Source organism: Pestalotiopsis fici, assembly GCF_000516985.1.
Source record: "Pestalotiopsis fici W106-1 unplaced genomic scaffold PFICI_Scf_5, whole genome shotgun sequence".
In the NCBI taxonomy this organism is placed as follows: Eukaryota; Fungi; Ascomycota; class Sordariomycetes; order Amphisphaeriales; family Sporocadaceae; genus Pestalotiopsis; species Pestalotiopsis fici.
Window position 1 is genome coordinate 613,557 of NW_006917095.1, and position 13,857 is coordinate 627,413.

At 48.4% G+C, this 13,857-nt stretch overlaps 6 protein-coding genes across 6 annotated transcripts; 3 read left to right on the forward strand and 3 right to left on the reverse strand.

Moving 5' to 3' along the window:
• Positions 1–1,565: 1,565 nt before the first annotated feature.
• PFICI_07506 (uncharacterized protein) lies at positions 1,566–3,244 on the reverse strand (the record flags this gene model as incomplete). Its single annotated transcript, XM_007836087.1, has 4 exons — positions 1,566–2,185; positions 2,290–2,529; positions 2,619–2,945; positions 3,025–3,244. 4 exons carry the CDS (start codon positions 3,242–3,244, stop codon positions 1,566–1,568), a joined length of 1,407 nt encoding a protein of 468 aa, XP_007834278.1.
• Positions 3,245–3,760: 516 nt separating this feature from the next.
• On the forward strand, positions 3,761–4,912 carry PFICI_07507 (uncharacterized protein; the record flags this gene model as incomplete). The annotated part of the gene is made up of 2 exons (XM_007836088.1): positions 3,761–3,796; positions 3,866–4,912. The coding sequence occupies 2 exons, from the start codon at positions 3,761–3,763 to the stop codon at positions 4,910–4,912; spliced, it is 1,083 nt and encodes a 360-aa protein (XP_007834279.1).
• Positions 4,913–5,310: 398 nt separating this feature from the next.
• PFICI_07508 (uncharacterized protein) lies at positions 5,311–6,423 on the reverse strand (the record flags this gene model as incomplete). The annotated part of the gene is made up of 4 exons (XM_007836089.1): positions 5,311–5,609; positions 5,671–6,032; positions 6,100–6,294; positions 6,368–6,423. The coding sequence occupies 4 exons, from the start codon at positions 6,421–6,423 to the stop codon at positions 5,311–5,313; spliced, it is 912 nt and encodes a 303-aa protein (XP_007834280.1).
• A 527-nt stretch (positions 6,424–6,950) lies between these two features.
• On the forward strand, positions 6,951–7,868 carry PFICI_07509 (uncharacterized protein; the record flags this gene model as incomplete). The annotated part of the gene is made up of 2 exons (XM_007836090.1): positions 6,951–7,596; positions 7,657–7,868. The coding sequence occupies 2 exons, from the start codon at positions 6,951–6,953 to the stop codon at positions 7,866–7,868; spliced, it is 858 nt and encodes a 285-aa protein (XP_007834281.1).
• A 714-nt stretch (positions 7,869–8,582) lies between these two features.
• Positions 8,583–9,676, forward strand: PFICI_07510 (uncharacterized protein; the record flags this gene model as incomplete). Its single annotated transcript, XM_007836091.1, has 5 exons — positions 8,583–8,624; positions 8,680–9,138; positions 9,191–9,232; positions 9,298–9,389; positions 9,457–9,676. 5 exons carry the CDS (start codon positions 8,583–8,585, stop codon positions 9,674–9,676), a joined length of 855 nt encoding a protein of 284 aa, XP_007834282.1.
• A 2,492-nt stretch (positions 9,677–12,168) lies between these two features.
• Positions 12,169–13,132, reverse strand: PFICI_07511 (uncharacterized protein; the record flags this gene model as incomplete). The annotated part of the gene is made up of 2 exons (XM_007836092.1): positions 12,169–12,362; positions 12,418–13,132. The coding sequence occupies 2 exons, from the start codon at positions 13,130–13,132 to the stop codon at positions 12,169–12,171; spliced, it is 909 nt and encodes a 302-aa protein (XP_007834283.1).
• Between the last annotated feature and the right edge of the window lie 725 nt (positions 13,133–13,857).

A 13,857-nucleotide genomic window follows, 5' to 3' on the forward strand; every position in this document is an offset into this window, starting at 1 on the left:
GGGGGGGGGGGCAGCCAATCTTTGCCTTAAGAGGGTACATAAGACCTCAAGATGTGACAAACATGCACTCTTGCAGGAAACCAAGCATATGCTGGCGCTTAACAACCGTTGCAGGGATCTGTGGTGGTTTACAAGGCTTGTGCAGTATATTAATGCTTGCTACTGTTAAGAGCCAAAGCCTTTTGTACACCTTATCAAGGATGATAAACGTTAGATCGGTACAGAGCTCCACTCACTGACCCTCTGATCTGTCAGGTTTCTCTCTCTATTATTTATGCTATTTATGTACGGGTTGTGGAAGCTTTCAGCACTGGCTATGGAAGAAAATAGAAAACTGGCTTCGTTTTGGTGGTAAAATTCCGGTGGGAGGTGCTGGGTCATTCTGTGGGGCAAGTAACGATCTAACATTTATAATTCTTGAGGTGTAGCTAAGATTACTCGTGAGGCCAACAATACTTGTGATGGCAATAATGCTTGTGAGTCCCCACTATGACAGCCACTATAAATCCACTATCGTCCACTGTAATCATGCACTGAGTCAAGCTGGGTAAAAGTCAAAACCAGTTCTTCTTTCTTCCGTCGTTGTCTTGATAACAACTTGAACTAAATTTACGACTTATAGGATTATTAGGGAATCACAGGCTTACAGTTACACTATAACAGATATACAAATTCTCGAGGAACAAAAATAGGATGGCTTGAAATGGGATATAGATCGTAGTGGTGGTTCGCAGTGGGCTTTTTGGGGGTTCGTCAGTATTGTTGCTCTCACAAGTATTGTGCATCCGAAAGTTATCTCTGCTATACAAGGTTTGTAGCGCGTATACAAGGACTACAACGCTTGTGATCCCTCATAATTCCCCACTACGGAAGGTATCCTACGGGGCTAACACCTTAGGATTACTATCATCAAATGGTTCACCTTCAGCTATAGGTCGGATAGTCTTGGCTCTGCGCTTGCATAAATGCAAGCTAGGGGCGGAGCTGCATACTTCCTTCGTAAGTGCCGTACTCACAAATTTGGTAGGGAAGGGGCCATTCTCACTGATCATCGTACCGTTTCTTAATCACGCATTCCAAAGTCTGCAATACTTCGCCATCGTCTTCAACCATCTATCCCAGTACTAGGCAGATCTATATCTCGAATTGCCAAGGGAAATGAGTGCGGTGTGATAGGCTTTTTTGGAAGCGTCTTCAAATCTATGCTTTCGTCTGCTTGGATTCCGAGGCAGCTGAACGTGGCCAGACTTTGCGTAAAAGTAAGGTTTCGTCTAGAGAGCAGTTCTTCTTGGGGTGTCCAGTCGCGAGTCGAGGATATTGCCGCCTCTTGTTCTAAAGACAAATGTTGTGGACTGGGAAAGATTGTGCAGCTATCGATAGCCTCTTTCACCTGAGTCAAGCGTGGGGTGGAAACACCAGAGGGCCCAGCGTCGCCATGTTTTCCTACCAATGCGATGATAGTCACTGTCGCACAGTCGTATATTAATGACATTATATCCAGCTGCTTGATCTTCTCTGCTATGTGAGCTGCGGTGGGATTCGGTGATTGGTCGATACATAAAGCGTCAACCTGGGAGATTACATGGTATGGCTCGGTATGATTGAAGGCCTGGCATACCCTTAAATATCTTCCTTCCCTTCAAGGCTTTGGTTACGGTAATGGTGTCCTCATTATGACCCTTGTCTTCTTCGCCGCTAGTATACGATTCAGCAGCAACGCCGTCATAGACAGCTATCATCTGTCCATCTCGCCTCTCCAGCCCGAAAACAAACAAGGTCGTTAAGAACAAGGCTGATCCTATGCATATCATGGCAATGCTACCTTCGCTCCAGTCCGGCCCCTGCGTCGTGCTATAGAAGACGATTGACCAAAACATGTAGACAGCGATAGCAAATGTGTTCATACCTCCGAGATTGATTGCACGCTTGGCGTCATCCTTCCGCGTAACCCCATTAGCCCACGCAAAAAACACCGTCTGGCTAGCATACTGGCAACGATTTAGGAACAAGGTGAAAAACTTTGCGCCTCGAGAAGGGGGGTTTAGCATGATTGCTCCTGATATAATGGCTGTCAAGGCCAACATGATACCGACGTGCCATGAACGTTTGGTAAAGTCGGAGTACCAACCGAGGAAAAGCGTGGCCACGATTCCTACTGCTGCTACGCCGGTGGGGATATAATTAACTTGTGTGACTGTATAATCGCCCGTCGAAGAGAGCCACAAGTTCATGATCGCGTTCGTCGAAAACATTTCGGTGTTACTGGCAAATACCCAAAGCAGTACAAACCCCACCAGTGCCAGGTAGCGAGGACTCGAGAGATTAGGCTCCAACCAAGCACACCTCGATGTTTCTCAATAGTAGGCAAGCGCTCGATGGCAACTTTCTTTTCCTCGTCGGTCAACCATCGAGCTTTGGTCGACTCTGGGGTGTCGGGGAATGCGAAGAATCCAAAGATCGCTACAGGAATAGTGATGCAGAAATCGATGACGAATAACCAGCGCCAGCCGGGAAGGCCCTGAGCACCATCTGAACACATATCTATTAGAACCAAAATTGACCACAAGCGAGTGAAAAAGACAAAAGAGGAGAATTTATAAGGCAAGGAATCATTATACCTAAGCTTTGGTGGATGCCTCCTTGCAAGAAGCCAGAAAACATTGTGCCGGCAAGGCCACTGCTCGTGAAGATGGCTGTCCTCTTTCCAAGTTCTTCCTCCTTGTACCAACTGCCTAGAATATAATGGCACCCAACGAATGTGGATGACTCGAATATGGCCTGGAAGAATCGGAGGACCATGATTTCCCACGGATGATGGGCGAAACCGGTGCCGAGGGTAAGCAACCCCCAAGCAATCATGCAGCTGGGGAAGTAGAATCGTGGAGGAAGCCTCTGCAACGCGAGGTTATTCGGAATCTGCCCGATAACATAGCCGGCGTAGAAGACTAATCAAAGTCAGCCATCATTGTCCCATCTGATGTGGTTTCTGCCACGATAGTGAGGCATTCCTGGCTGGCGACTTACTGGTGTTAATGACGTTGAGTTGGTTGCCCTGGAAATTCAAATCCTCCTTCATTCCCGAAACGTAGGCATTGTTCAAATTCATTCGATCGAGGTAGTTTACCCAGTACATCAAGCAGCAGAAGGGCAGGATAACTGCATCAAGTTTGACCAGCAGTTTGCGCTCTATCTTGGTGTCTGCTGCCTTTCCCCAGACCACTCGCCGCAAGGTAGAGAAGACCATGTTGATGGATGGTGATGGGGCAAATCAGTTTACATTACCTTATTCGCTTATTGAATGATTCTCTGTTTCGTCTTGCAAAAGCAATGAGATGGGTTATTAATATCTGTCACCTCGGAGACTGTTGACAGATGTTGATAGGTACAGAGTGCAGTTATCTACACTCCCTGGTCGACTCGTCGACGCTTACTCGATTTAGGAACGCATCTTTTTGCTGTCGGGATAGAGCGCCGACATGTCTCCACATTCCCATTGCGGTACACTGCTAGTCCGACTCGGCTCGTTGATTATCATGCAACGTACGATTCGAGGGGCGACGGATATGAATTTCCCAATGTCGGACAAGAGCGTTGGTGCATCTTGGCGCGCTGCAGGACCCAGTAGATTGTCACCACGACAGCAAAGTCGATGCACTTTGTCGCCATAGCACATATAATGCGCTTGGGATGCATGCATTCAAAGCAGAGGGAACACGGCCACCCCCCAATTGGATTATTCGGACACTTGGACAAAGCAACAATGCTCGACATTACAGTCACCGGAAACCATCGAGAGGTAAGTGTCATGGGCTCTAGGCGTTCGTCCCAGTCGATGCCGATACGAAGTAATGATCCTATTTTGCAGATTGGTCTTGCAACAGGCCGACAAGCTGCGGTTCAGGTCGCTGGCTCGATCAACTTTTACAGACTTCTGTTCAAAGCATTTAATGACCTGGAGTGGTCCACTGTGCGCGAGCAGGTCACTCAATTCCAACCATTCATCAAGGATCGTTTCCCACGGTATTACGAGGAGATAGAAGGAATCGCCGAGGGCGCAAGAGTTGACTTGCTTGATGTCTTGGCTCTCAATATCCGCACCGAGATTGCTTTTGGCCTCTTTGACGAAACCTCTAGGCGGCCTATGGCGATTGAAGGAGTGGTTGATGGCTGCACCACACTTGGCTGGAAAACCCCAAGCGGGTCAACTTTCCTGGCTCAGAACTGGGATTGGAAGAGCAAGCAGAAGCCCAACTTGATTATTCTGCGCGTCAATCCTACCGTTTCAGACTTGAATCTCCCAAGATTCCAGATGATAACAGAGGCTGGTATAGTCGGCAAGATTGGATTCAACGAGTATGGAGTTGGCTGTCTTCTCAACGGCATTCGCGCCAAGGGAGTAAACTCGGAGCGCATGCCCATTCACTTTGCCCTCCGAACCATCCTAGAGTCCAAGTCCGCAAGGGAGGCTTTAGATAAGATTGAAGCTATCGGTCTAGCTGGGAGCAGCCACATCCTCGTCGGAGATGCGACTGGTCCGACGGGCTTGGAGTGCACAAGCATAGGATTCCAAGAAATCCCCGCCGATGACCAAGGCCGCGTGGTTCATGCAAACAATCTGATACTGAAACATGAGGGAGTTTTTGAGCCTCTGTGGCTCGAGGACTCACCGAAGCGCACAGCCCGCCTGACCGAGCTGGCCACGAAAGAGGTCGGTGAGAAAGCCTCGTTTGAGACGCTGCTTGAGCTGTTCAAGGACGAGCAGAATGCACCGGCTGCTATTAATCGGCGCCAGCACGGGAACAATGACTCAAATACTCTGTTCAATGTTGTTTATGACCTGGCAAAGAAGAAGGGTGTCATCTCTGTTGGTAGACCAACAGAGATAGAAGAGCAGATAGAAATTGGTTTCTAAGTTTATCTAACTAATTTGACAATTTGATGCAAGAAACTAGTTAAATTTCATATTGGTGAACATCTAAAGTTCAGCTTTGTTGAACTGTAACCTTTATTTTAGTAATTATCCTTTTCATTACAGCGTGCCAAATCAGCCGAGCTGGTCGAATCTGTCAAAGTTGAAATATCGCAACAGCTTCAACTATAAATATCTACGAGTTAGTTTGAATAATAATACAGATCCGCTAGAATGAAGAGAAGTAATTGCATGTTTGGTCCTGACTGGGTCCCGGACGAGGTGAGAGGTGATTTGATAGTATGTGCTCGAATTGTATTGCTTATAGTTACGACATTTGTGTTATTTACTTACATTTCCTAATTTTCGTGTATTCATCATGTTTCCACGCTAAGTTTGACTTATTCTGGGACACCAGCCTTGATAGTGACACCCGCGAGCTTTCCTGACTTGAACTCGTCACATACCTGGGCCATTGTTACAAACTCCACACCCTCCTTCGACTTGAGATACTCGATGAAACGTTCGTGCATCAACATGACGTTGGACTTGCCGCTGACCTGCGGGTGACAGCTAACACAAAAGACAAAAGAATCATACTCCCGGTAAAAGAAGTCAAACTGATCACGCCATTGTACTTCGATATCCCTTGGGTTCACGAATCCGTGGGTTCCTGGACGTCTGGTGTAGTTCATTGGTGCTGGAAGAAAGAATTAGCGACTGGGCGACAAGCGGCTGGATGATCTGTAAAGGGAACCTACGCCAATCGTCCACATTCCACGAACCAGGGATCTCAACAACCTTGGTTGGCTTGTGCTCTTTCATGGGCTTCATCCAAGTGTCGGGATCCTGCGAGTAGTCGGTGTGCACGACCGAGTCCTCGGGAACATCGGCGACATAGTATGGCTGGCAATCGTGGTGAAGCATCGAGTGATCATACTCGATCCCAAAGTCCTCTAGGATGGACATGGTCTTTGGGCTGACTTCCCAGGCTGGTGCCACCCATCCCTTGGGGTACTTGCCCGTGAACTGTTGATATACCTCGATGGACTTGGCCATGACCTTGCGCTCCTGCTCCTCAGTGAGGAAGCGCACAAACTCGTGCGTATAGCCGTGTAGACCACTACCAAATGTTCTTCAGTATATGGGCCAGCCAAGAAAGAATTAACAATGACCAAGCATGTGCTTACATTTCATGCCCCGCATCCCTAACCTTGGCCATCTGCTCCGGAAAAGACAGAATAGTGTGGCTTGGCATATACCACGAGGCTTTGATGTTGTAATCCTCGAACATCTTGAGCATACGGTCGGTGCCAACATTAGCCCCGAAGATACCTCGTGAGACATCAGTGGCACCAATCCTTGTGCCATCACGGGTATTGATCCTAGATGCATTTCTTGTCAGAACCGCCGGGAACATTGACAGCTTCAAGCTACAAGAGAAGTGAAAATACTCACCAATTGGCACAAGCGTCGACGTCGACGGCGTAAGCCACGAGCGCTCTCTTCGGCATGATGTAAAGGGATTGTTTATTATTTCAAGATGATCTAGGATGGTGTGTTGGGAGTATACGGTTGCTGTCAACGCATCATAAAGTTTGGCATACCATTTAAGTATTCGACTCTGCCCTGCCCAGCGACCACTATGAAGACTCGGATGACGAATTATTTGGAGCATACTCAGGGAACCCCTCCGTTGGGGGAGCCCCCGGACAGGAATCCTCTGAAGCAAGAATCGGAGGAGCTCGCGCTCAAAGCCGCCCATCCACCTCGCGTTGATCCGACACTCTGCCCCAGCTCCCCACCCTACATTAGCGCACCACACGCCAAATCCCGACGCATATTGTAGATTATAGATTACAGCTCCGCGCCCCACCCCGGTTATTATACATGATTGCCGACCAGGGTGGTCAGCAAAAGCACAAATTAGTCAAGATCTGCGACACTTGCATTGTGTCGTGGCGACCACCCAATTCACCTCCAAGGAGCTCATGGCCAACTCTACGTGAAGTGGAGCAAACACGACCATAGTGCATCCGCAATGGAAGGGTCACTGTCTTTTGCTGGACGCCAGATTGCTGTTACTGTCAGTCGACTGTCAAACTCTTCTCTTCCCGATACGATCTATGTTTTACTGACATTGTCCAAGGGGGCCTGCTCCGGGATTGGCCTGGCCTTGACTCGGACGCTCGTTGCGCTTGGTGCAGTCGTCTATGGTGCGGATATTGCTTCCCAGGCGCCGCAAGAAATCGCAAGCCTTGAAAATGTTCACTTTACATTTCAATGCGATGTGACAGATCGGCAGGCTTGTAAAAGCTTTCTGGACTCTATACCAGGGAGATTGGATGGGGTTGTCAATTGCGCTGGTACTTCGGGCTGGGAGGGCAAAATTGGTACCGATGCAGTCTATCAGAAGACGATGGATATCAATGTTACGGGAACTTGGAATATGGCTACTGAGGCGCTGCAACGGATGTCTCTCCAGGAAGATATTGAGGGTCTAGGCGTGCTTCCGGGCTCAGTTCGCAGCATAGGCCAAGGATCAATCGTCAATGTCGGAAGCGGTGCTTCTCTGCGCGGTGTTGCAGGCCTCGCAGCGTATACCGACTCGAAACATGCTGTCCTAGGCCTCACCCGTTCGTGGGCTCGTGATTTCCCCAGACTACGTGTCAATTTAGTTGCTCCAGGTCAGCATAAGTATTCAAAATAACCTATGTGTGCTTGGCCATCTGCTAACCTCGGCCCAGGTGCAACTGATACTCCATTGGCGGAGGCTTGTGTAGCCGGGGCACCTAAGGACGATCCGAATGTGAATATTGGGAAGGCACAGATTGATGCTATACCAAAGGGAAGAATGGCTTATGCGACAGACGTCGCCGACGCCATCGTTTTTCTCCTCTCAGACTGGTCCAGCTTCATAACAGGTCAATGTTTACCAGTCAATGGTGGGAATTTCTAGTACACACGCAATGTTTACATTGAGTAATTCTTTGCAGTCACTATATTGGGTGTAGCTCTTGGAGCGATTAAGTGCTGCATGCCGAGATGAATAAGTTCATAACCGCACGAGTTTCGATTCATTGGCAATCAGAATGAATTAGAGCCTGACAGACAATGACAGATCCCTGATGCAACAAACGATCTGAGCAAGTTGAGTGATATCTGGCCAAGACCTAGAACTAGATTGGTACATTATGAATCCATGGAAGTAAGGATGTAATGAGGTGGCAGCCCGAAAGGCATGGCTTATCAATGATCGAGGAGATTACGAGTAATTTTGATCAATTGCCCCAGGTCGACGGAGAGATTCTGCCACAAATCTACCCAATCATTCACTACTAGTTGAACAAACTATCTGTCCTTCCATTTCCGCATATACAAAGACGAATCACATTGCGAAACGATGGTGAATTCGCGTATCAGGCCTCTGGTGAACTAGGTATCGCAATGGGACTCATGTCGGCAATAGGCGCCGTTGCGGACAATAACCGGCCCCACAATGGTTCGGATAAAGCCGCGCAGAAAACAAGTGGCAAACAGGCATATATTCGCAAAGTTGGTCTATACCTAAATCCACCAGGGCTCAGGAGACAAATTTGGAACTCTTTATGTTATATGTGACTCACTGGTAGATGTCGCTGATATTGTAACTCATCTGTTGTGGATTGTAAGAATGGACAACGACACAAAGGTTGCCATCGTTACAGGTGCTGCCGTAAGTGCGTGACTAATACATTATCCCAAGTCATGTGTGCTAATGCTTGATTGAGTCCGGTATTGGCAAGGCACTGGCGACTCATCTAGTAGCGGAAGGTTGGCGCGTGGCATGCTGCGACCTTCAGCGTCAAGCTGGCAGTGCCGTGGCAGCGGACCTTGGAAGCAATGCAGCCTTTTTCGAATTGGATGTCACGAGTTATAGCGACCAGGCCAAGGTCTTCAGCCAAGTCTGGGAGAGATGGGGTAGGCTGGATGCTCTTCTGGCTAACGCCGGCCACTCAGACCGGGGATCCATATACATCCTCGACCATCGAGGCAAGACAGAGATCCCCCCTGAGCCAGCCCTCAAGTCCATAAAAGCATGCTACGAAAGTCTCCTCTACGGTGTGCAGCTTGCCATTCATTTCATGAGAATGAATTCAACGCCCGGTGGCTCCGTTGTTACGACATCGACTATCGCCTCCGTCCATCCACATCAAACATTTCCCGAGTACTGCGGAGCCAAGGCGGCAGTGAGTGCCAAGTTCCACGCTCACAAGACCTTCTCGCTGAATGTTTGAGCAGGTCAATCAATTTGTTCGGACTGCAGCGCCTATTCTAAAATTGGTAAGCCGACTCTGTTCAGTTATGATCCATCTATTGGCTATGCTAATTGAGTCTGGCTGAGCAAGAAAGATAATATTTCCCTAAATGCTGTGTTGCCAGGTATCGTTATAACAGGGGCGGTACCTCAATCTTCTATTGATGCTACCAAGCCGGAACAGTAAGCTCCATCAACATGCTAGTTTAGATGGGGTCTCCAATTCATCATTAACTAATCAGAATATTAGCATAACGCCAGTAAAGACCGTCGTTGATGCCTACAACATTTGTCTTGCCCAGCCAGACATGATTGGTCAACTTATCGAATGCTCAACAGATAAACACTTTTTCCACCCCTTGCCGGAACTGGCCAACGGCGAAGCAACCAAGCGAGCTTGTACAGTCTGGGAACCGCTCTTTGAGCAGAAGCACCACGAAAAGTCAGGATTACCAGATGCCATCCCATAAATATCATTTGCAACCAAGGACTGAGGCCCTTTCGCGAACTACACATGTGCTGCTCCATAATTCAGGTGACGGAATCTACTTTGTCTGCATGCAGTGTTCCTGTCTTCCGTAACTTGATTATTCAATGACCTCGGAAAGTACCAACTAAGCTTTGGTCGAGAGGCGCTTGAAGTGACGTTGAAAGCGAATTTTGTGGGTCGTTGTTGGTCTGTGGTATAGTAAAGTCGGTATCCACAGTAATGCATGTGGATACTACTAAGTATTCCCATGCATTCGTCCAACATGAAGCATTGTTCTACAAGAAGTCCCATAAGATGACCCGTACGAGTCCTGCTATAACTCATACTCGCTGCTTATCGACTCCTTACACTTCATGAGAAGGATATTACAGTCCATATACGGGGTCATATTGGTGCTAGCTTTAAGAAGAACACCAACATGGCATCAGATGATGATTTCTGGCGGTGGCTGCTTTATACACGTCCATCTTTTGTTACGACCTATGACAAAAAGGTCGATTTCATCTACCAGACTTCAAAGGAATTCCTGATGGCATCAACTTCAAAGACCGATGCAATGAAAAGACTTGGCATCACTCAATGGATGAATACACAAGACAAGGTCCACTCCACGATGGCTGAGAGATATATTTCTTGTTTTGTTCCTCAAGCGGATTGTGAGCCTAGACTTGGACTGGCAGGTAGGCAGTTACTTTTCGAACCACAACAACTACATTGTTGCCTTGTTTCCTAATATGTCAGTCTTTTCGGCGGGTTGCTCAATTGAGTTCCTTCCGAGACCTTGAGTTCCATAGATCAATCAGCTTTCACGGACCATGACTTGGTGCTCGATCGCGCCAATATGACTAATAGTCAAAGAAAATGTCATTTCCAGCCTTGTGAAGAGAACTTCGTTTTCCCCTGTACTCCTTCCATAACTTGACCATTCCCTCAACCTCGTCATCGAGCGAATCTACATCCTCGAAGACATCCCCTATGCCACGGAAGTGGTGCTGCCTGTCTGAATACTTTCAATATCTTTTACTTTCCATTTTGCGTACGTGCGGCATACAAATCAAGTCGACATAAACAGAAGATGTATATGCAGAATGCAGCTGACGGACGAAAAGATATGCAGCCCCGAAAAGTTCACATTGTCCTGGCGACTCAATACAGCGCCCATAATTGCCAATCCAGTCGCAAACCTGCAAACATTTATTATGTCGATGAAATAAAAATAAAAAAAATAAAAAATCGAATCCTGAAAAGAAATACAGTGCCCGTAGTCCTTGAACCACTTGGATTGTGCCGAAACGCTGCCCGAGCGTTTCTATGCCACCCAGCCTGAATACGCAAAGCATCACCAAGGACACAAATACTCCGTGATACGACCAGTATCCAAAATAAAGAACAAATTTAAAAATGTTCTACATCTACAGAAAGAATAAATGAACAAACAGACTCAATAAGCCCTTCCCGATATGTCACTCGAAGGGTGCCACACTAATCAGCCACACTGTGGCGCATCACTCTGTTAACGAAGCCATAAACAAGGGCAAAGATGAGGTGGTGATTTTCTCACTGTCGAACTATGCATTTGAGATTGCTAAAGCATTTGCACGCAGGGATATGGGCGGTGCTTTTATTGTGTCGGGATGGTGGCTGGCGTTGGGTTGGGGGGGGGTTGTTGAGCCATTTGGCCTTGGGCCTCAGTAGTAAAACTTGACTCACGTTCTGTCAGTGTTGTCAATTGGCCAGAGAGAGCATAATGTACAGGACAAGAAAAACGATCTCATATGCCTTGCTAAAAGCGCATACCTGAGTAACGAGGGCAAATGATCGGCGAGCCCATTCTATTGGTATATTACAACTCGCATCCCCGTAGATAAATAAGGTTCCAGCTTATATCACTTCCTTCTCGCCAGGCCAGATTTTGATTCAAGCTCCAGTATATTCGATAATGTCAGATTGCCACTGTACGGGATCATCCGAGCTTTGGTGCAAATTAGACGCAGTTAGACTACCGCTTGATCAGGAACGGTGGCTGGCTCTGCGCTGCAGGTTCTGCGCAGGGCAAACCTTATCACCAAATTCGTCTATGACGGAGAGCACATTTCATGCTGATTATACCGTTTATTTGTTTTTTCGTCTTGGTTAGGCCATGTAGCCGGAAAGCGAAATCAAAATCCAAGTCTTGATCTAATGCAATGGTCGGTGTATCGAATGCCTGCCAACTCCCTGCTCAAATCCAGAAGATTGATACTGCGAGGTCCGTGATTCTCGCCACCATGAGCGATATGCGAACCAATCCAAAGTCTCTTTGATGATGGTCCAAACAAGACTCAAATTCGATTCGTCGTCTAGGGTATCATATATATGCATACGCAATGCAAAAATTCAGGCCGCAGCCGTCCTGGCTCGCTGTAACCCTTCAATGCTGCTTCTTTCAATTTCTGGCGACCACGTGCGATCGCAAGCCGGGTCCTTCTCTTCTTACGACAGTGTTGCCTCCACACCGCTAGCCTTCACGACTCCATCTTTGCCGTTCTGGGCAGGCATGGCAATGGCGCGTCCCTGTGCCTTTTCGGTCAAGGCAACAAGTTCCTCTAGCATGCGTTCACGGACCGTCCGGGCGAGGTCGTCGACGTCGGCAGCCGTCAGGCCGGTGGTAGGGATCGGATCGAGCACTAGTTGCGTTAGCGAGTCGAATCAAGTTTGCTGGGGTCAATATTCAAACCGTACCTTTGCAGGGGACTTTGCCTGACTTGAAGGTGAAGTTCTTCAAGTAGAGGACATGCGAGTAGTTGGCGACCACGACTGGGACAATAGGGACGCCAGCCTGGACGGCAAGGTGGAAAGCGCCCTTCTTGAAGGGCAAGAGTACAGGGTCCTTGGCGTAGCTCCGGGTTCCCTCGGGGAACATGTACACGCTTTGCTTACGCGATCGGATCTCTTCGGCGGCACCACTCATGGCTTGCCTGGCGTCCTTTGAGTTCTTGCGGTCAATGAAGACGGTTCCGCTCAGGGTCATGAACCAGCCCAGGAACGGCCAGTTCTTGAGCGACTTCTTGGCGGTGACACTGCAGTACTTGGGGAACATGCAGCCGAGCATGAGGACGTCGAGTTCGGTCTGGTGGTTGCCGATGAAGACGGCGGGTCGGACTTTCTCGAGGTGGTGCTCGGGGTCGCTGATTTCAAAGGTGATGCCGGTAGTGGCGGCCATGACATACTTGAAGGCGCGCGCCGTGGTCCACTGCGCAATCTGCTGCTTGCCCACGAGGCGCAGTGCTATCGAAGCCAGCACACCGTAGATTGCGCATACCACCAGCGCCATGTAAGAGGCGAGCGAACGAGCCACAAAGCCCGCCTTGGGCACGACGACGGACAGCATGTAGAAGGCAATGGTGAGGGCAACTTGGCCGCCGATGAAGTAGGAAAGATAGGTAAGGAATGCCATCTTGCCAGAGGGGATCTGGTTCGTGAGTGTCGGCCGTGTGGCAGTAATATAATGCAAAGAAGTGAACGCGACGTCACGCTCAAGCAAAGTTATTGCATGTGAGAGAGCTGATCGGTGGTCGCTACTAAATCGCTGCTGGATCGAGCGCGGGCGCGGGCGGGCTGAAGTGGAAGAGTGAGAGGGAAAGTAGGTGTTGTACTACCTAAGACACTTTGTAATTATTTTTTTGGGCGAATGCGGTGAGGCTTCTTTCAATTTGGAGGGGGGTCAGTGAAAAAAAAAAACATGTGGTTTCTTTCCTACCACCCACTGAATGATTGCCCGTTCATTCCATTTTCCCTCGCACCCAACCCAACCCACCAGGAACCCACCCCACATTCTCCAAAGCCGATCGCCTCTCACCGACCGCGGCATCGGTTCTGATTTGTTGAGGGGCAGACAGACGGTGGGAAGCGAACGCGGGTCATTGGGTCGGCTTTGGCTTCCCGCCTGACAGGGTCAATGTGACCCACTGCAGCAACTCTAAAAAAGAAAGAAAAATTCCCATCATTTAGAGTGATGCTAGCAGCGCTATTTCACCTCAGCTAGCAGCGCTATATACCACCATATCCCGTAATATGCGTCTGCATAGAGCCCGCTATTATCTTATATTTCAAATTCTAGTTACTGGAAATAGCTTTAGATTCGATTTTTATTTACCTAGGTATCTTAAGCCTTTGCGCAGT